The sequence below is a fragment of the Oncorhynchus gorbuscha genome, unplaced genomic scaffold (assembly GCF_021184085.1).
Source record: "Oncorhynchus gorbuscha isolate QuinsamMale2020 ecotype Even-year unplaced genomic scaffold, OgorEven_v1.0 Un_scaffold_871, whole genome shotgun sequence".
NCBI classification, from domain to species: Eukaryota; Metazoa; Chordata; class Actinopteri; order Salmoniformes; family Salmonidae; genus Oncorhynchus; species Oncorhynchus gorbuscha.
Window position 1 is genome coordinate 51990 of NW_025745854.1, and position 22440 is coordinate 74429.

At 48.2% G+C, this 22440-nt stretch overlaps 1 protein-coding gene across 1 annotated transcript in view; it reads right to left on the bottom strand.

Moving 5' to 3' along the window:
- Positions 1-285: 285 nt before the first annotated feature.
- Positions 286-22440, bottom strand: part of LOC124020644 (ephrin type-A receptor 10) — a 48597-nt gene continuing 26442 nt past the window's right edge. Inside the window, exons 2-3 of the mRNA XM_046335885.1 lie at positions 7820-7884; positions 286-1213 (exon numbers count right to left, since the gene is read on the bottom strand). Coding sequence (XP_046191841.1) covers positions 308-1213; positions 7820-7884 — 971 coding nt within the window. The 3' untranslated portion in view covers positions 286-307. The remainder of the gene's footprint in view (positions 1214-7819; positions 7885-22440) is intronic.

Here is a 22440-nt window from a genome sequence, read left to right on the forward strand (position 1 = left end):
AGACACCAGTCACTCTCTCCGCAAAGACAGTCTGAACCACTGGCTGTGAGGATGAGCCAGAATCTCTAGTCCTACGTCAGAGCACTCACAGCGCCCACTGCCTTAACACTGGCCCAAGGGTGTGTGTATATGTTAGTTCGCCATGAACTGCCCACGTGCCACATCCTTAACACAGCAATTCACTACAGTCATCAATATTACAAATGCTGTCTTGTTGAATACAATGACTACATGAGGACAGTGCAGTGCCTGACTCATCCTATTCATAAAATCATTTCACCCACTTCCCTTCACAATGTTGCCTGCTTCAAACATGATTACAGGTTGTCGATGAAATGTCTCCAACAGCCAGACAGAACTGGTTTAGGTCAAAAACAGAACATTTCTGCACGGTGATTACCACAAAAACAAAGTCCCCTGCACCGCATTTGTTTCCACCCGCCATACATCCGTCACTCTTTTCTTCTATCGTTCCCTCACTCACTTGACATAACTCCTTCCTTCCTTCCATCCATCCATCCATCCATCTTTTTATCTTACCTTCACAGCTGCTGTGACCCTCCTCGTAACCCGCTGAACAGCTGCACTTCCCGATGGGCACCAGCCACTCACCCTCAGCGCTGCAGTGCATCCTGGGAGGGCTGTCCGTGTCAACCTCAGAGTTGTTGACGCAGGCTCCCCTGACTTCCACGAGTGTGGCGAACGCTGCCTCCGCAACCGTATCAGAAAACACAGCCAGGTTCTGCACCGTGGCCAGGCAGCGCTTGTAGTACACCCGCACCGCCACCAGGGCCACGCATGCCCCCACATCCTGGAACGCCAGGTGGAACCCTTTCCGGTTCAGGTGTCCGATCTCCCGCACCTCTGTGTTGAGCTTCATCTTCCTCTCACCCAGGTCGCCCTGTGTGAAGCTCTCGTCGGCGGCGATGGTGTCGATCTTGGTGTAGCGTTCCTCGCGGGTCACCCGGCCCAGGTCTTTGTCCGACTCCACGTAGAGCAGGTTGAAGGTCTCCTTGCAGGTGCCTGCCACGCCCGGGATGCTGTTGCAGTCGCGTAGCGTGAACTGCAGCTCCACGAAGATCCGCTGGCCGCCGCGCCGCGCCACCCAGCCCGTCTGCAGCCAGTTGTTCTGCAGTGCCGGCTCCATCACGTTACACACCTGGTAGGTCCTGATGGGCTTGTACTTCTCATCCACGCCACTGATCTCCTCCCACTGTTGAGATGGTGAGGAAAAGGATAGAGGGATGAGAGAGGAAGAGAGATATTTAGAGAGGGTGAGAGTTAACCTTTTTGGGATAGGGGGCAGCATTTTAACTTTTGGATGGATAGCGTGCCCAGAGTGAACTGCCTCCTACTCTGTCCCATTAGTATTGGATAGAAAACACTGAAGTTTCTGAAACTGCTTGAATGATGTCTGTGAGTATAACATAACTCATATGGCAGGCGAAAACCTGAGAAATTCAACCAGGATGTGGGATATTTGAGGTTTGTAGTTTTTCAAAGCTTGGCCTACCGAATACACAGTGTCTATGGAGTCAAGTTGCACTTCCTACGGCTTCCACTAGATGTCAACCGTCTTTAGAAACTGGTTTGAGGATTCTACTATAAAGGAGGGGCTCATGAGACCTGTTTGAGTCAGTGGTCTGGCAGAGTGTCTCAGGCTCGTGACGCGCGCTCCCGACAGAGTTAGCTCTTGTTCCAGTGCTTTTCTTCAGACATAGGAATTCTCCGGTTGGAAGCTTATTCATGTTTTATGTTAAAAACATCCTAAAGATCGATTCCATACATCGTTTGACTTGTTTTCTACAATCTGTAATGGAACTATTCGGGTTCATGTCTGGACGAAGTGCTCGCTTCTCATGAAGATGGATTACTGGGCTGAACCCGCTAACAACAAGTGGCTATTTGGACATAAATTATGGACTTTATGGAACAAATCAGTCATTTATTGTCGAACTGGGAGTGCCTTCTGAGGAAGATCAAAGGTAAGTGAATATTTAGAGTGTTATTTCTAACTTCTGTTGACCCAAATGGTGGATATTTCTCTGGCTGGATTGGGCTCTGAGCGCCGTTCTCAGATTATGATTTTCCGCATTTAAAAAAAAAAAATCTGACACACCGGTCGCATTAAGGAGAAGTCTATCTTTAACTCTGTGAATAACAGTTGTCTCTTTTAACAATGTTTATTATGAGTATTTCTTCAAAATCACCGGATGCTTTGGAATCAAAACATTACTGCACGTAACACGCCAATGTAAACTGAGAGTTTTGGATATAAATATGCACATTATCGAACAAAACATACATGTATTGTGTAACATGATGTCCTATGAGTGTCATCTGATTAAGATCAAAGGTTAATGATTAATTTGATTTATATTTCTGCTTTTTGTGACTCCTATCTTTTGTTGTTTTTTTGTTGTTGAATTTTTACCCCTTTTTTCTCCCCAATTTCATGGTATCCAATTGTTGTAGTAGCTACTATCTTGTCTCATCGCTACAACTCCCTTACTGGCTCGGGAGAGACGAAGGTTGAAAGTCATGCGTCCTCCGATACACAACCCAACCAGCCGTACTGCTTCTTAACACAGCGCGCATCCAACCCGGAAGCCAGCCGCACCAATGTGTCAGATGTTACACCGTGCACTCGGCAACCTTGGTTAGCGCTCACTGCGCCCGGCCCGCCGCAGGAGTCGCTGGTGCGCGATGAGACAAGGACATCCCTACCGACCAAGCCCTCCCTAACCCGGACGATGCTAGGCCAATTGTGTGTCGCCCCATGGACCTCCCGGTCGCGGCTGGTTACGACAGAGCCTGGGCGCGAACCCAGGGACTCTGATGGCACAGCTGGCGCTGCAGTACAGCGGACTCCTATCTTTGGCTGGAAAATGGCTGTGTGTTTTTTTTGACTTAGCTATGACCTAACATAATCATATGTTGTGATTTTTGCTGTAATGCATTTTTTAAATGTTTATCTTTCATTTGCTGTATTGGACTTGTTAATGTGTGAAAGTTATATATAAAAATAAAACACTTTTGAATTTCACACGCTGCCTTTTCAGCGGAATGTTGTCGAGAAAGGATAAAGGGGGTTGAGGAGCCAGAAAAAAAAACTACAAATAAAATAAACGAGACCAACATAGAAATATACATTTGAAGTCAGAATGATTACATCCACTTATGTTGGAGTCATTAAAACTCGTTTTTCAACCAATCCACAAATGTCTTGTTAACAAACTATAGTGTTGGCAAGTCACTTAGGACATCTACTTTGTGCATGATACAAGTATATTTTCCAACAATTGTTTACAGACAGACTATTTCACTTAGAATTCACTGCATCACAATTCCAGTGGGTCAGAAGTTTACATACACTAAGTTGACTGTGCCTTTGGAAAATTCCAGGGGCGTCAGGGTAGCCTAGTGGTTAGAGCGTTGGACTAGCAACCGGAAGGTTGCGAGCTGACAAGGTACAAATCTGTTGTTCTGCCCCTAAACAGGCAGTTAACCCACTGTTCCTAGGCCATCATTGAAAATAAGAATGTTCTTAACCGACTTGCCTAGTTAAATAAAGGTAAAATAAAAAAATGATGGCTTTAGAAGCTTCTGATAGGCTAATTGACATCATTGGAGGTGTACCTGTGGATGTATTTAAAGGCCTACCTTCAAACTCAGTGATTCTTTGGTTGACATCATGGGAAAATCAAAAGAAATCAGCCAAAAAATTAGTAGCCCTACACAAGTCTGGTTCATCCTTGGGAGCAATTTCCAAATGCCTGAAGGTGCCAAGTTCATCTGTACAAACAATAGTACGCAAGTATAAACACCATGGGACCAAGCAGCCATCATACCACTCAGGAAGGAGACGCTTTCTGTCTCCTAGAGATGAACGTACTTTGGTGTGAAAAGTGCAAATCAATCCCAGAACAACAGCAAAGGACCTTGTGAAGATGCTGGTGGAAACTGGTACAAAAGTATCTATATCCACAGTAAAACGAGTCCTATAATCGACATAATCTTAAAGGCCGCTCAGCAAGGAAGAAGCCACTGCTCCAAAACCTCCATAAAAAAGCCAAACTACGGTTTGCAACTGCACATGGGACCAAGATCGTACATTTTGGAGAGATGTCATCTGGTCTGATGAAACAAATAGAACAGTTTGTCCATAATGACCATAGTTATGTTTGGAGGAAAAAGGGGGAGACTTGCAAGCCGAAGAACACCATCCCAACCGTGATGCACAGGGGTGGCAGCATCATGTTGTGGGGGTGCTTTGCTACAGGAGGGACTGGTGCACTTCACAAAATAGATGGCATCATGAGGTGGGAATATTATGTGGATATATTGAAAGAACATCTCAAGACATCAGTCAGGAAGTTAAATCTTGGTGGCAAATGGGTCTTCCAAATGGACAATGACGCCAAGCATACTTCCAAAGTTGTGGCAAAATGGCTTAAGGACAAGAAAGTCAATGTATTGGAGTGGCCATCACAAAGCCCTGACCTCAATCCTATAGGACATTTTTGGGCAGAACTGAAAAAGCGTGTGTGAGCAAGGAGGCCTACAAACCTGACTCAGTTACACCAGCTCTGTCAGGAGGAACGGGACAAAATTCACCCAACTTATTGTGGGAAGCTTGTGGAAGGCTACCCAAAACGTTTGACCCAAGTGAAACAATTTAAAGGCAATGCTACCAAATACTAATTGAGTGCATGTAAACTTCTGACCCACTCGGAATGTGATGAAATAAATAAAAGCTGAAATAAATAATTCCTTCTACTATTATTCTGACATTTCACATTCTTAAAATAAAGTGGTCATCCTAACAGACAAAAGACAGGGAGTTTTTACTCTGATTAAAATGTCAGGAATTGTGAAAAACTGAGTTTAAATGCATTTGGCTAAGGTGTATGTAATCAAATCAAATCAAATTTTATTTGTCACATACACATGGTTAGCAGATGTTAATGCGAGTGTAGCGAAATGCTTGTGCTTCTAGTTCCGACAATGCAGTGATAACCAACAAGTAATCTAACTAACAATTCCAAAACTACTGTCTTATACACAGTGTAAGGGGATAAGGAACATGTACATAAGGATATATGAATGAGTGATGGTACAGAGCAGCATACAGTAGATGGTATCGAGTACAGTATATACATATGAGATGAGTGTGTAGACAAAGTAAACAAAGTGGCATAGTTAAAGTGGCTAGTGATACATGTGTTACATAAGGATGCAGTCGATGTTGTAGAGTACAGTATATACATATGCATATGAGATGAATAATGTAGGGTAAGTAACATTATGTAAGGTAGCATTGTTTAAAGTGGCTAGTGATATATTTACATCATTTCCCATCAATTCCCATTATTAAAATGGCTGGAGTTGGGTCAGTGTCAATGACAGTGTGTTGGCAGCAGCCACTCAATGTTAGTGGTGGCTATTTAACAGTCTGATGGCCTTGAGATAGAAGCTGTTTTTCAGTCTCTCGGTCCCAGCTTTGATGCACCTGTACTGACCTCGCCTTCTGGATGATAGCGGGGTGAACAGGCAGTCTTCAACTGTGTATACATTGGGAAGTCCTACAGTTGACCCAAATTGGGATTTGTTGTGGGTCAACTGTATGACATTATCATCCAGACAAAGGGTAAATATCATGTGTGGATTTGTGCCTGCAGAGACTGGCACTAGGGTTCTGTACTCGTGATGCAAGAGAAAGACTAAATGATCCTCCAGAGTGTGTGTTAATGTGCCTCCACTCTCCACAGACAAAACCACACATGATATTGAGGAGCAAATGAGCCCCCAGTGTGTGTGCGCGTGCCTCCCTCTCCCACAACAGAGAGACAAGACAACAGAGAGAAAGACAAACTACAGTGGCGGGGGCCTCCACAGAGACTATAGAGCTGTAAAGCGGCTCACAGCTGCCCATTGACACTATGGGGAGGGAAAATGCAAATGGCTGCCACGTCCAGAATTAACTGGGTAAATAAAGAACAGATTGCAGGAGACGTGCCCACATGGCCGTCATCATTTTGGACTGCAGGTAAAACCGACTCACCGTGTGTGCTGAGTGAGCAACGCTGCAGCTCTGCTAAACGCCCTAGTGGGACTGCATTAGCTAGCCAAACAACTGAACATGTTGAAATATATTAGCGAAAAATGCCCTTCTGTATTGTGTAATGTTTAATTGACATCACAAGAGTCAGGATATGTTCCTGGTTAGGTCACAGGGTCACAAACTCCTGGCTATGCATTCATTAAGGTTCTCATAGTAGGAGTGCTGATCTAGGATCCGTTTTGCCTTATAAATCACAAATGAATAAGAGGCGAGATGCTTTGGGAACATGCGCCTGTGCTGAAGGGCTATGCTCCTCACACCACTCTGCCTCCCACCATTTTGGGCACATTCACGGTTTCATCGGCACACACAAATACATAGCCTGTGTATCACACAGAGTTGTAGGAAATATAGGAAGTGTTCAATTAGTTTCGGTATAGAAATATTATGTTTATGACCATTTTAAGGATGGATATGGAGATTGCCTTTTACATTGACAAACCAGCCTATTTGGTAATGGTATGGTCCTGGGTGCTGCTAAGTCTATGGTGACAGACTCAACATGATTCAGAATGTGTGTGTGTGTGTGTGTGCTGACTTCAGTGGAACTGTATCCATCCATTGACTAAGTCTAGCTTCCACAAGTTGATTTATAGCAGCAACATTGGACTGGGGTAGTTTATCTAAGCCTTGGTCTTGTGGTTTGCTGACAGACAAAGAGTTACGAAAGACTGCTGCACTGCAATGACTTGAAAACGTACGCTTCACATACTTCAGCAGTCTGGCTGAAGTATATGAATTGGACAAGTCCATTCATTTCCACTTCAAAATTTGAAGCCCCATCGATTCATAAAAGAGCATGATAAATCATTCACAGTCTTATAGTTCAGCGACAAAACGTATGAGTGGAAGATAAATGATAGCCAGTGACTTCAAAAACCACTTCGTCTTCAGTGATTCTTAAAAACGTTCCTCCATCGAGTATTATTTATCTTCCAGTCACTCATAAGTTAGCGTGCGGTTTTTACAAGCCAAATCGATAGAGGGGACAATTTATGTGGCTGTGTGTGTTTGTGTGTGTGTCTCTGGCGATGGGTGCAGTGACATCCTGTCCAGGATTAGGACATCGATTAGCGTGAAGTGACGAGCTCTGCTCTGTTTGGTTCAGGGAGGGGCGAGCGAGCGAGGGGAAGGAGGACAGGGGCAGAGAGGTGGGGGCAGAGTGGACAGAGAGGACAGGGGCAGAGTGCTCCCTGGAACTATGTCCACTGAGGTCAGGGGACCTGCTCTCAGTTCGAGCTAGAAGCAAGCTGTGCTACTCCGTGGCACAAAGGGCGTGTCAATAAGAGCTAGGCCATATCGTGATAAATTCATGCGATAACGATAAACCCGAACGATAAGTTCAGAACATTAATGTGCACCACACTTGTCCCTTCAACTACTACTAGTTTGATGGCTGTAGCCATCCATTGTCCCATTAACAATTACCAATATTAGCAAACTTATTTCATGCTAAAACTTCACATTTCGATAGTATAGACTTCTTATCGCAATGAAAGGTATCGGTAAAATGCCTGCGGTAAGTCAATGTCGATCATTTCTGGTTTATCATCCCAGCTGTAGTGTAGATGTACACTGACAGACAGACACACACACCTTTTCAGATATGCATGGTCACATGCATTCAAACATGCACTCGCGCAAACTCACAGAAACATGTACATTCAAAAGTATACAACAGGCTGGTACACTCACGCCATTGGAGGGGTGCGACGTCCAACCGAGCTCTGCCTGAGTTTCTTTTGAGTTCAGCAGGACCACTGAAAGAAAGAACAGAAACGATGGAGGGAGAACAGCATTAGGTTAGTCGAAGTCAAACGTCGTTACATTTCGCCAGTCTGCCTCAAGCACCACTCGTCATCTCTTGGTGTCAGTAAGCAGACACTCGCATCCAGAGCGACCTCTACTCCGATAGCTAGGTGAGACAACCCCCATATCACAGTCAGAGTGAGCTAACAAGGTGAAACTCTGTTGATGTGCCCTTGAGCAAGGCACTTAACCCTCATTTTCTACAGAGGCGTCGTGCTACTATGGCTAACCCTGTAAAACACCACATTTCACTGCACCTGTCTGGTGTATGTGACAATAAAACCTACATTTTTCCTCAATAAAGTTTTTCAGCCTAGTCACTGGTCTTGATTACATGCATTACATCACCAGTATTAGGGCTGGGCGGTATACCCTAATATACAATATATGAGTATTGATGCACCAATCGGTTTGGGTTTTTACTTGACCTTCTAGAAGTGTATTTGAATGTTTGGCTTGTTAAACGTGATATGCCATGTGTAACGTCCATTTGTATAGTTTACGCTGCTACTTGAGTCATCCCTCTCTCTCCCTCCACCTCTCCATCCCTCCCTCCCTAGTCCCACCCCGTCACTCAAGAAGTGCATTTGTTGTTGCTCGACCAGACACCCAACGTTCAGTCTGCATGGTCAATGCAGCACATGCAACAATGTTGATGACTACGATGCGGTTTCCACTTTGCTTATTATTAGGGTCCCCTAGGAAACACTGACCAACACTTTGGTTCCTACCCTGTAACAATAACTCCTCCCCGGAAATGTAATTTGTCATCATGTCAAACACTGTATTCCCAAGTGTAGAATTAGAACAATCTATATTGTTTGCCATGATTCCAACTGTACGCATGATTCCAACTAAAATCAGTTGCAATATATGTTAAACATAAGTTCTAGATTTGTTTGCCCATAACGTGCAGCCCTACATGACAGTGTGGAAATGATCTCAGATGAGTGCAGGAAATTGATACAAATTCAGTTTTTTGGGGAGTGGGTGGGTTGATTATGCATTGAAATCCCTAGGGTCACGCACTACTCATAAAGCGAATGTAGAATTTTTATAAAGAGGTAATAGCCACTGTAGTTGAGATTTACTCTTGGACATAACTTTAGAACATAAACCTACATACTAGCCATTAGAGGAAAATGAGGTGATTACACACTTGAATATCTGCACTTAAAGCAATAACACCCCACATTATATTTGGGTGATTTGCCTAATCTCAAAAGTGCCACCGTCGCATAATATTTCCAACTGATAAAACATATTTTCGTAAGTGCATTGATACCATCTGTTCAGGAATTAAGCTTGTAGGACAACATGTTTTTATCCTGGAACTTTAAAAACACAGCAGCTACTAGAAAACAAGCCAGGGCATTAAGGACACAAAAGGATATTTGAGAGTCTCGAGAGTCTTTCAGCACCATAGACAGCAAACAGCTAGAGCGGTGGTTCAGCACCCTAGAGTAGGGCTGCCCAACCCTCTTTCTGGAGATCTACTGTCCTGCAGGTTTTCAGTCCAACCCTAATTTAGCAGATCTGATTCAGCTAGTTAAGGTCTTGTTCAGCAGCTTATAAGTAGAATCAGGTGTGTTATATTAGGGTTGGACTCCAGGAAGAGGGTTGGGCAGCCCTGGCCTAGAGCAATTGCTGCAGCTTCGAGGCCTTGGACAGCACATTCTCAGCCATGACAACCTACATACAGCAGAACTGCTTTTCAGGACCTTGGACAGCTCTTCCACAGTAGCCATCTAACATTTAGGCAGCCTGACTACTGCAACTTCAGTTTTTGTCCGATTTTTCAGAACCTTGGACAGTGCATCTACAATATTAATAATGGATGACAGATAGCAACCTTGGTGCATCCAAGCCTTTTCACTGATACTTTAGAACATTGGACAGCAGCGCTTCCAAAAAACCCACTGATATTTAGCAACCTTTGATGGGGGCGCTTGCATAATGTGCCATGTCAGCACCTTGGACAGCGCTTAAAAAGTACCACACCAACCTTGGAGATCTCTTTTTTCAAACTGGTATTGTTCTCCCCTTTTACACAACAGAGAGTCCTGGGCCTGGCTGTGCGTCACTGATAACACACAGCCAGAGTGCGAGAGAGCGAGAGAGAGAAAGAGAGAGAGCGAGAGAGACTAAATAAAGAGAGCAAAGGCATCTGAAAGCAGCAGTCAGTCAGTAGTGCGGACAGAAAGTCAGTGCTCTGATCATAATAACTAATAGGAATGATCACACCCTAGTTAGACGTACTAATGGGCCTTTAGAGGAGGCGTGAGAGAGAGAGAACTACACATGCTTCTCTTTGTAGCTAATGACTAATGTAATGGCCGTGACCAATATCAACTGCTAAACACAGATTTCCAGGGGGTCATTTTATAAATAATTGCCTATCGTTTAGTTTAGGACAATGTGGATATTCGAGTCAAGCCATGATTCTTAATTTTGTGGTTTCGATTCAATGAGGCTGGCTCGTGTCCTTCAAAAGAGGATATGATGAAAGTGAACCAGTCAACGGAGACAGTTATGATAGGAGAACGCATTACACAACATCAGGTCACCTGTACAACGTCACTTGATCAGAGGATTTATGACATCGTATGAAACTCTTTGGAAACAGTGAAAAACACTGCTAATCTAACTGATGGCAATTTGACTAAGCAGCAAAGCAAGGAACATACGGTCGTTAGCCTAACTTCTTATTCTACACTGTCGATTTCAAAAGAGGGCAGTGACGCCTATGACTGACGGAAGTCCTTTGTTGAAGCCCCATATTTCTCAGAGTGAAGGGGAATTGTCCTCTCCTCTAGCAGCAGCAGTGACGAGCCAGGCAGCCCTGGCATCCAATAGAAGGGCATTTAGTGCTAAACACACAAATGAACTGGAGAGCCCTTGTTCCATCTAACTAGTAAGTGCCGCTCTCGCTCTCCTCATCCTGAAAGGCACTTGTGCCTCATTCTATCGTTTAAATTGAGTTATTCGGCTTTGCTGACACTGAATTCATATCCCTACGTTGCTAACTGGTGAAGACAAAGGGATGGAGGGAGGGAAGAGAGCAAAGACAGACAGCTGTATGGAGGGATTATACTAATAGGCCATTGTTCAATGAATACTCTGAAGGCACATTTTACCCCACAATGGTTCCTATTGCATGCGGGGGCAGTACTGTTAGCATGGCAGTATGAGCGTGTGCAAAAGGGTGAACTTGTTTCTTTGTGTAGCAGTTTACTAAGTGATAGTGTGTGTGTGTGTTGCTCGCCTTTCAACTACATTTCGATACAGACGTGAGAGCCAAAGACTGAAGAGTGTACGACAGCGTGTTTTATCTGAAAGGAGTGAGAGCAGCAGCAACGAAGCAGACTAAGCTGGTGCCAGTGCTAGTCTCCTTACACACACACACACACACACACACACACACACACACACACACACACACACACACACACACAAATAATAATTCCCCTCCCGAGTCACAGTGAAAGGGAGAATTATGAAATGAGCCCCATAAAGTTCAATAGAGAGGATTATCTACGTTGTTCCAGTGTCCTCCCTGCAACCCCGAGCAACTTATCAGGCTACAGTCACACCAACAGGTCTGGGGCTCAGCGAGAGAGGAGACTGGGATAGGCAGGCCACTGACCCAGGGGGAGATCTATTGTCCACACATTATCCCTCTAATAGGACAACACTAAGAGGGAGAAGGGAGATGGAGGGAGAGAGAGAGAGGAGGGTGGAGAGGGAGAGAGAGAGAGGAGGGTGGAGAGGGAGAGAGAGAGAGGAGGGTGGAGAGAGAGAAAGAGGGAGGAGGGCGGAGAGGGGAGAGAAAGGCGGAGAGGGAGAGAAAGGGAGGAGGGCGGAGAGGGAGAGAAAGGGAGGAGGGAGGGGAGAAAAAGGAGGCGGAGAGGGAGAGAAAGGGAGGGGGCGGAGAGGGAGAGAAAGGGAGGAGGGCGGAGAGGGGGGAGAGAGAGAAAGGGAGGAGGGAGGAAAGGGAGAGGGAGAGAAAGGGCGGAGAGGGAGGAGGGGGCGGAGAGGGAGAGAAAGGGAGGGAGAGAGGGCGGAGAGGGAGAGAAAGGGAGGAGGGCGGAGAGAGAGAAAGGGAGGAGGGCGGAGAGGGAGAGAAAGGGAGGAGGGCGGAGAGAGGGGCGGAGAGGAGGAGGGAGAGAAAGGGAGGAGGGCGGAGAGAAAGGGAGGAGGGCGGAGAGAAAGGGAGGAGGGCGGAGAGAAAGGGAGGAGGGGAGAGAAAGGGAGGAGGGGAGAGAAAGGGAGGAGGGGGAGAGAAAGGGAGGAGGGGGAGAGGGGGAGAAAGGGAGGAGGGCGGAGAGGGGAGAAAAGGGAGGAGGGCGGAGGGGGAGAGAAAAGGGAGGAGGGCGGAGAGGGAGAGAAAGGGAGGAGGGCGGAGAGGGGAGAGAAAGGGAGGAGGGCGGAGAGGGGAGAGAAAGGGAGGAGGGCGGAGAGGGGAGAGAAAGGGAGGAGGGCGGAGAGGGGAGAGAAAGGGAGGAGGGCGGAGAGGGGAGAGAAAGGGAGGAAAGGGAGAAAGGGGAGGGCGGAGAGGGGAGGAGAGCGGAGAGGGAGAGAAAGGGAGGAGGGCGGAGAGGGGAGAGAAAGGGAGGAGGGCGGAGAGGGAGAGAAAGGGAGGAGGGCGGAGAGGGGAGAGAAAGGGAGGAGGGCGGAGAGGGGGAGAGAAAGGGAGGAGGGCGGAGAGGGGAGAGAAAGGGAGGAGGGCGGAGAGGGAGGAGGGGGAGAGGGGAGAAGGGGGAGGAGGGAGGAGAGAAAGGGAGGAGGGCGGAGGGAGGAGGGCGGAGAGGGAGAGAAAGGGAGGAGGGCGGAGAGGGGGAGAGAAAGGGAGGAGGGCGGAGAGGGAGAGAAAGGGAGGAGGGGGAGAGAAAGGGCGGAGAGGGAGAGAAAGGGCGGAGAGGGAGAGAAAGGGCGGAGAGGGAGAGAAAGGGCGGAGAGGGAGAGAAAGGGCGGAGAGGGAGAGAAAGGGCGGAGAGGGAGAGAAAGGGCGGAGAGGGGAGAGAAAGGGCGGAGAGGGAGAGAAAGGGCGGAGAGGGGAGAGAAAGGGAGGAGGGCGGAGAGGGAGGAGGGCGGAGAGGGAGGAGGGCGGAGAGGGAGAGAAAGGGAGGAGGGCGGAGAGGGGAGAGAAAGGGAGGAGGGCGGAGGGCGGAGAGAAAGGGAGGAGGGCGGAGAGGAAGAGAAAGGGAGGAGGGCGGAGGGCGGAGAGGAAGAGAAAGGGAGGAGAGCGGAGAGGGAGAGAAAGGGAGGAGGGCGGAGAGGGGAGAGAAAGGGAGGAGGGCGGAGAGGGGAGAGAAAGGGAGGAGGGCGGAGAGGGAGAGAAAGGGAGGAGGGCGGAGAGGGGAGAGGGAGAGAAAGGGAGGAGGGCGGAGAGAAAGGGAGGAGGGGAGAGAGAAAGGGAGGAGGGGAGAGAAAGGGAGGAGGGCAGAGAGGGGAGAGAAAGGGAGGAGGGCGGAGAGGGGAGAGAAAAGGAGGAGGGCGGAGAGGGGAGAGAGAGAAGGGAGGGGAGAGGCGGAGGGGGAGAGAAAGGGAGGAGGGCGGAGAGAAAGGGAGGAGGGCGGAGAGGGAGAGAAAGGGAGGAGGGCGGAGAGGGAGAGAAAGGGAGGAGGGCGGAGAGGGAGAGAAAGGGAGGAGGGCGGAGAGGGAGAGAAAGGGAGGAGGGCGGAGAGAAAAGGGAGAGAAAGGGAGAGAAAGGGAGGAGGGCGGAGAGGGAGAGAAAGGGAGGAGGGCGGAGAGGGGAGAGAAAGGGAGGAGGGCGGAGAGGAAGAGAAAGGGAGGAGGGCGGAGAGCGGAGAGGGAGAGAAAGGGAGGAGGGCGGAGAGTGGAGAGAAAGGGAGGAGGGCGGAGAGGGGAGAGAAAGGGAGGAGGGCGGAGAGGGGAGAGAAAGGGAGGAGGGCGGAGAGGGGAGAGAAAGGGAGGAGGGCGGAGAGGGAGAGAAAGGGAGGAGGGCGGAGAGGGAGAGAAAGGGAGGAGGGCGGAGAGGGAGAGAAAGGGAGGAGGGCGGAGAGGGAGAGAAAGGGAGGAGAGGGAGAGAAAGGGAGGAGAGTGTTAAGTGTTAAGAATAGGACTGGGAAAAAAATGCAGCAAATGTCTAAGCAGAAATAGTCTCTTTTCCCTTTTTGAAAGACATATGCTTTTTTTCCCTTTGGGAGGGGAATTCTTAAAAGGGAAGTAATTGAATGTCTGGAGGTGATTCAGTCAAGGAAGCGAGGAGGAGAGGGGTGCCAGGTTTAATTTCTGGGATAACCTCTAGGAGACAGCCTCCCAGGTATCTATGGATGGACTCCATTATAAACCAGAGCTATGCCCCTGTGCCAGGGCGCCCAGAACTAATATGGGGTGGGGGGGTCACACTAAGGTGGCAACTTGGGTAGAACGCAGAGGCAGAAATAGACAGTCTAAATCATCCACAGTGCTGTTGGAGACTATGAGGAGTCCAGCATGGTCTCCAACAACTGAGTTTAAAATGTCCGTTACAGATTAAAATGGCCAATAGATGTACTTTCCAACAGAGTTAGTAGGAGAGAGATCCAGACAGAGATGTATCCAGTCTAGTGTAGTAATGGCCTGGCTTCAGAGGGAGGACAGGGAGTCCCAGAGGGGAGGGATGCCCCTGGCTCTGGCTAGGTGCTCTGAGGCACTGGATGTGCTTACATAACAGAGAGAGAGAAATGAAGAGAGAGAGAGAAATGAAGAGAGAGAGAGAAATGAAGAGAGAGAGAGAAATGAAGAGAGAGAGAGAGAGAAATGAAGAGAGAGAGAAATGAAGAGAGAGAGAGAGAGAAATGAAGAGAGAGAGAGAGAGAAATGAAGAGAGAGAGAGAGAAAAATGAAGAGAAAGAGAAAGAGAAGAAAGAGATGAGAGAGAGAGAAAGAGAAGAGAAAGAGAGAAATGAAGAGAGAGAGAGAGAAAATGAAGAGAAAGAGAAAGAGAGAAAGAGAGAAAGAGAGAGAGAGAAAGAGAGAGAGAGAAAGAGAGAAAGAGAAAGAGAGAGAGATAACCTCTAAAGAGAGAAAGAGAGAGAGAGAAAGAGAGAAAGAGAAAGAGAGAGAGAGCCAGGAGAGAAAGAAGAAAGAGGGAAAGAGGGGGAGAGAAGAGAGAAGGTGGCAACTTGAAAGGAGAAAGAGAGGCAGAAATAGAGAGAAAGATCCACAGAGAGTTGAGAGAAAGAGAGTCCAGATGGTCTCCAATGTGGTCTCCAACAAGAGTTTAAAATGTCCGAGAGATTAAAATGGCCAATAGATGTACTTTCCAAAGAGTTAGAGAGGAGAGAGATCCAGAGAGAGATGTATCCAGTTTAGTGTAGAAATGGCCTGGCTTCAGAGAGAAAGACAGAGAGTCCCAGAGGAGGGATGCCCCTGGCTCTGGCTAGAGCTCTGAGGCACTGAATGAGAGAAAGAATGAAGAGAGAACGAAAGAGAGAGAAAGAAAGAAAGAAAGAAGAAAGAAAGAAAGAAAGAAAGAGAGAGAGAGAGAGAGAGAGAGAGAGAGAGAGAGAGAGAGAGAGAGAGAGAGAGAGAGAGAGAGAGAGAGAGAGAGAGAGAGAGAGAGAGAGAGAACAGAACTTTGAGTGCTACTGGGGTAATGGCTAGACACGGGAGAAAAAGTGCAGAGGCGAAGGTTAACCTATAAAATGTTGCATATTTGATGCATCGCATGCGTATGAAGAGAGATGCATTCTGACATGTCTGCAGTGCAGAGGGCACAAATGCATACAACCGTGGCATATTTCAGCCCACATGTTGAGGCGGTGCTCATAAGTACCCATGTGCAAACAAACCCCCCCCCCCCAAAAAGTGTGTGTATGAAAACGAGTCGTCTCTCGTTGAATGACCACAAAGACCGGCGTCATAATACACACACAAAACGGCTAGGAACCGTTTCAGCTGGGAAACATGCGGACGCCTTCAGGCTCCCTTGTCGCAGTGCCAACCGGGAGACTTAACCTTTTTGTTCTGGGTGTCCCGTTTGTTGTTTGCAAAAAGGCAGCAGCATAGCGTTGCGGTGGCGAGTGTTGGGGCAGCTTTTTCTGGATGAGAGGACCCGATAACCCTTTCAGATGACTGCTGCATTATTGAGGCTGTATCGCTGGTGTGGTGCCTTCCATTTCCATACAGGCCCAGCCGAGCAGAATGATGCATTATTTAACCGGACAGAGAGGCAGCATGTTCCGATGCTATTGGAGGAGGAGAGGAGAAACTTAGGCTGCTAGCGTCTCAGAGAGAAAGAGTGTTTGTCTGTTAGGGTTGGTAGTGTGTGACACCCGTACTCTCTTAATCACTTTTCCCCCTCATTTTCATGCTCACCTTTGTACCCTCGCTTACCCTCTCTGCATCTCTCCTTCGCCCCCTACCCTCTCCTTTCCCTCTACCCCAGTTCTCTAGTCTTCCTCGCTCGCCCCCCTCTTGCCAACCCCCCCCCCCCTGCTCTCCCTCACTAACTTCCTCCCCTATAACGTTCTCCTCTCCCTTATTAATGAGTCAAGAATGCAGAGTGGTTACATAAGTGAAACCAGCTCCAAGCTTTGTGCTGACTTTGTTTTCCATCTCATTCATTCAATTTAAGAATCCACTTTAGATTAAATTAGACCGTCTCTACCTACCCCCCCCCTTTCCCCCTCTGTTCACAGACAGCTGACTGAATAGCACCTGCAACCCTGCTCAAGTCAAGGTTCAGACAGACAAGACATCATTCCAATAAAAAGCTTTGTACAACTTTTTCCTGCTTATTCGGGTCAGCAGCAATTCTGCCCCTGGGATACAATCCAACCACAATCCATTGGGATACAATCCACCCACCCAGCCTACATATTCAACTAATGCAAACGCTCATATTACACACACACACACACACACACACACACACACACACACACACACACACACACACACACACACACACACACACACACAACACACACACACACACACACACACACACACTTTTATTTCATTATTCTTTCAGAGCAGCCTTCACAGACAGTAGAAGCAGACTGCTGCTGCATGTGCTGCTATGATGTGCTGTACCAACAACACAACCAGCAGGTTGGTATGCTCTGCTCAAAAGGAAACAAAGGCACCAGCCAATACAGGGCTTCCCATTACAACCCATAGAGGGAGAAAGGGTTAGGATAGAGGATGGGGGGAAAGGATATGGAGGGGGGGGGGGGGCATGATCAGATGCATTGAACTTCATTCCATTGATGAACGATGGCAAGGGGGACGAACGCCGATAGGAAGTGCGGAGGCGTGCGGCGAGGGAGTCAGTCAATACGCAGCACTGCGACCAGCCCGGGTCAATAGGGCTGACAGCCAATCAATCAATAGGAAACATAACTAGCCCCGGTGTAGAAAGACAGCTGGGCGAGTCGATAGGCTAGAAAAGCCATCGGTCTGCGTTGAAACAAGTCTGTGTAAAATGTAGTGAAGGACAATGACGGGAGCAGGGCTCTAAATACATAACACACACACACGATGCTCGGCTCCAGAGACAGAACAAATCAGATGAGCTCAGCAGTGTAATGGGTAGAGGCAGAGGGTGAGTGTGTGCGTAGGCGCGTAGTCTCAGAACCCCTAAACACCCCGGGTGCTGTTGGCCAGATGGAAGTATTCACCCCTCCGCCACAGGAGACTCCACTGATCAACTCCACTGTGGACTGACTCAACGAGATCAGAGTGAAGCCTCATCAGCACAAACGTTCCAGGAGAATAAAGACTCCAGGACAGGACTGTAATTCATCCCACAACGACAACATGGAAAAGGGAAATGTGTCCAAAGTCCAGGAAGAATCACCACAACACACCAACCGTAAATGCCTGCCACTCAAACAACTGCACGGAAAACACACCAACCGTAGATGCCTGCCACTCAAACAACTGCAAGGAAAACACACAAACACAAACACACCAACCGTAGATGCCTACCACTCAAACAACTGCAAGGAAAACACACAAACACAAACACACCAACCGTAGATGCCTACCACTCAAACAACTGCAAGGAAAACACAAACACACCAACCGTAGATGCCTACCACTCAAACAACTGCAAGGAAAACACACAAACACACCAACCGTAGATGCCTGCCACAAACAACTGCAAGGAAAACACACAAACACACCAACCGTAGATGCCTACCACTCAAACAACTGCACGGAAAACACACAAACACACCAACCGTAGATGCCTACCACTCAAACAACTGCACAGAAAACACACAAACACACCAACCGTAGATGCCTACCACTCAAACAACTGCACGGAAAACACACCAACACACACAAGGGAGTCGAGGCAAAAAAATAAATCATTTGAGTGATTCAATTTCCGGTTGGGTTGGAACCTCAAACAGCACGTCAGTAATTAATGGAATCAAAGCGCTTGTCTAATGAGAGATAAGGCACTCTACAACCGACTGAGGACTCTCTGCCTCCCTCCAGGCAAACAAGCCGACACACACACACCAAACACGCACGCACACACATAATCCCCAGGGAGGCACCAAGTTTTCGCACCATTGACTGTCAACACCCACAAATCCTGGTTGTGCGGATAGTCTCATTTAATTTCTCCGTCAATTGTTCATTTGCTTATCTGGGGCCAGATAATGGAACGATATTAATTTCGGTAATATTGCTCAAAATAGCTCATTTCTCCTACTTATGCAAAGGTCTCAACATGTATGCCTGCATTACTAAGTGTCTGCTAAGTTGCATAAATATTCGATTCTCAGGTACTTTTGTACAACTTTTTGTACAACCCCCCTCTGAAAAAGGCTTAATACGGCACAAAATGTGCAGATCCGTGCAGCAGGTTATTGCTCCCTCTCTCATGCAGCCGTGTGTGTGTGTGTGAGATCCACTCATTCTGCTCATAGATTACACATGTAGCCACACGCCGACACACGTCCAGCCCCCAAAGCGGGAGGTTTCAAGAAAAGACTTTGTATTCGCCAAAGTTCTGGAGCAGGCTGGTTCAAGGGAAGGCTCCAACAGAGGTTCCAGTAGCTCCGTTGGGTTGGAGTGTAGTGCTGGTAGTGCCACGGTTGTGGGCTTTATTCCCACACAGGCCACAAATACTATACTGACTAGCCACCGTGCTCATAGTAAGAGGCTTCAGATCAAATTAACTGCCAAATGACCACAATAACACCTTCCACGGAGTCAGCGGCACACGAAGTCACTCTCACAACACTCCTACTTCCCACTTGTGAAATGCCTGCGACACCCTAGAGACACACATTAACACAACGGCTCCGATGACAGCGACGAGTAGATTCGGTTTCCTCCGAGTCCACCACATTCATGTACAAAACTGTCATAGCTACTCCAGATGGTCTGGATAATTATAGTCATGTCGACATGCTTGTTTTCTGATCACTTATACAGTAGATTTCCATACGAGGAACGGAACGTCGGCATGAAATATCATTGCTGCCATTCTGTTCGACATATACGAGCCTAGTCAACAGACAGTCACGTTTTGTATTATATACTTGGCTATGCCTAGGGAGCCATTTCCCACCCCCACATTGGGGTATATTTCTATAGAACTGTACATCAAACATGTTGTTATATTCCTATAAGACAAACAGAATGGCCCTAGTATTTTACCTTCTTATGGCTCCTATGTGTTCTTTACCACATCACCTCTCCACTATATGTAAATCAACTTCCTCTATAGGTCACAGGTCAGTCCCAACAGCATGATAATTTCAAGGGCACTGGTTGACTTCCTGGCCCCGTAGGGGTTAAGGGTCAGGTGTGGCTGCCCTCCAATGCCCTCTTGACAACTCCTATTGACCCGTCGTTATCCAGGGGTCAGAGGTCAACCACAGCCGAGGGGCTCTACCGTTGATGCCAGGGTTTGTGTCGACCAAAATCGACAAACATAGGAAGCAAATGAGAGGGATGAAAGGGATGTAGGGGCTTTAGTAATGCATGTGTGCATCTCACTGGTAATGCCTCATGCATATAACGCAGCTCGTTGATTAACATATGCACCAGCTTGTTTTCAGCATGGTCCTCTGCCTAAAGGCTATTACGCAAATCTCCATCCCTGAGCCAAATAGAGTGAATGGGTCATTTGAGTACGCCTCTATTGTAGGTACCTATTACAGTATACATGGATATGAGAGAGTGACTAAGACCAGGCCAGGCATGCTAGGTGGCTGTGTGTGTGTGTGTGTGTGTGTGTGTGTGTGTGTGTGTGTGTGTGTGTGTGTGTGTGTGTGTGTGTGTGTGTGTGTGTGTGTGTGTGTGTGTGTGTGTGTGTGTGTGTGTCTGGCATCAGACACATTGCCAGTCAATGGCGCATTCAAAATGTCAACCATGTCATTTAGAGCCAATTACCAGGGGAGAGAGAGAGACCACAATGAGGACGGATGAGTCGACATTCTATTTCTAGGCTTTAATACAGCCCTCCGATGTGGTCTGAACGAGGAGGGAAGGGCTCTTGTGAAATCACAGCAGGCTAAAACCTGGCTCCTTTTCAGATCTTTCTATCAGATGCAGACGAAGGGAGCTGGGAATGAACGTTGTAGATTCTAAAAAAGGCCTGACCCAAAGTCCTGTGGCTTAGTCAGTAGAGGGTTCTGGGTTTGTTTCTAGCTGGGGCCACCCATACAAAGAAATGGAGCCAATTTGATGGGACGGAGCACAAAATGTGAACACGTACGCGCGAAAGAAGTGTAAAAGCAATGCCGCCTATGCATCAGCCAACGTCACGGCCGATTTGGCACATCGAAACAAATCCATTTCATGCAGAGCGGTTTTCGCCTCAACCTACATATGATAGTACAATAGATATTGATACCGTAGAAGGTAAACTCAATGGATTGGGAGGCGGCTTCACTCTAACCCAGGCATACGTGTATGACATGTTGGTTTGCTCTGAAGGCCCTGCATCTGCCAGAATGATCTTATGGTCATGTATATCTGCTGGGTATATCAGAGAGAATGGAGGGAAGGTCAGTGACTACGGCGGCATCAGAGCTCATTCTGTGGCAATATGGCATCACTAAAGAAATATGTGCTTATTAAATTCCCCTGGCAGCCACAAAAAAGATTGAGAGAGGGGAGAGGGACCAGGAGAGAAAGAGAGGGGGGGCTGGAGAGAGGGACCAGGAGAGAAAGAGAGAGGGGGCTGGAGAGAGGGACCAGGAGAGAAAGAGAGGGGGCTGGAGAGAGGGACCAGGAGAGAAAGAGAGGGGGCTGGAGAGAGGGACCAGGAGAGAAAGAGAGAGGGACCAGGAGAGAAAGAGAGGGGAGGCTGGAGAGAGGGACCATGAGAGAAAGAGAGGGGGGCTGGAGAGAGGGACCAGGAGAGAAAGAGGGACCAGGAGAGAAAGAGAGGGGAGGCTGGAGAGGGGGACCAGGAGAGAAAGAGAGGGGGACAGGAGAGAAAGAGAGAGGGGGCTGGAGAGAGGGACCAGGAGAGAGGGACCAGGAGAGAAAGAGAGGGGGGCTGGAGAGGGGGACCAGGAGAGAAAGAGAGGGGGACTGGAGAGAGGGACCAGGAGAGAGGGACCAGGAGAGAAAGAGAGGGGGGCTGGAGAGAGGGACCAGGAGAGAAAGAGAGGGGGGCTGGAGAGAGGGACCAGGAGAGAAAGAGAGGGGAGGCTGGAGAGAGGGACCAGCAGAGAAAGAGAGAGGGACCAGGAGAGAAAGAGAGAGGGACCAGGAGAGAAGGACCAGCAGAGAAAGAGAGGGACCAGGAGAGAAAGAGAGGGGGGCTGGAGAGAGGGACCAGGAGAGAAAGAGAGGGGGGCTGGAGAGAGGGACCAGGAGAGAAAGAGAGAGGGACCAGGAGAGAAAGAGAGAGGGACCAGGAGAGAAAGAGAGGGGACCAGGAGAGAAAGAGAGAGGGACCAGGAGAGAAGGACCAGCAGAGAAAGAGAGGGACCAGGAGAGAAAGAGAGGGGGCTGGAGAGAGGGACCAGGAGAGAAAGAGAGGGGGGCAGGAGAGAGAGGGACCAGGAGAGAAAGAGAGAGGGACCAGGAGAGAAAGAGAGAGGGACCAGGAGAGAAAGAGAGAGGGACCAGGAGAGAAAGAGAGAGGGACCAGGAGAGAAGGACCAGCAGAGAAAGAGAGGGACCAGGAGAGAAAGAGAGGGGGGGCTGGAGAGAGGGACCAGGAGAGAAAGAGAGGGGGGGGCTGGAGAGAGGGACCAGGAGAGAAAGAGAGGGGGGCTGGAGAGAGGGACCAGGAGAGAGAGAGAGAGAGAGAGAGAGAGAGAGCGCATCTCCACATACTGTCGAAACAGGCAGATTGGAATGCAAGGCTTGCCTCAGAGCGCCTCTATAAATACAGAAGAGGGAAAAACAGGAGGCAATTTCAGACGACACCAAACACACGCATGATTGAGAGAGAATTAAAATGCAAAACTTCCATTTTTTTCCCACAGATTTCAGCCTGCAGATAACAGTACCGGTTTCCTTGTTGTTATAAAGTGGAGAAGTGTGTGTGTGTGCGTGCAGGGTTGACATGA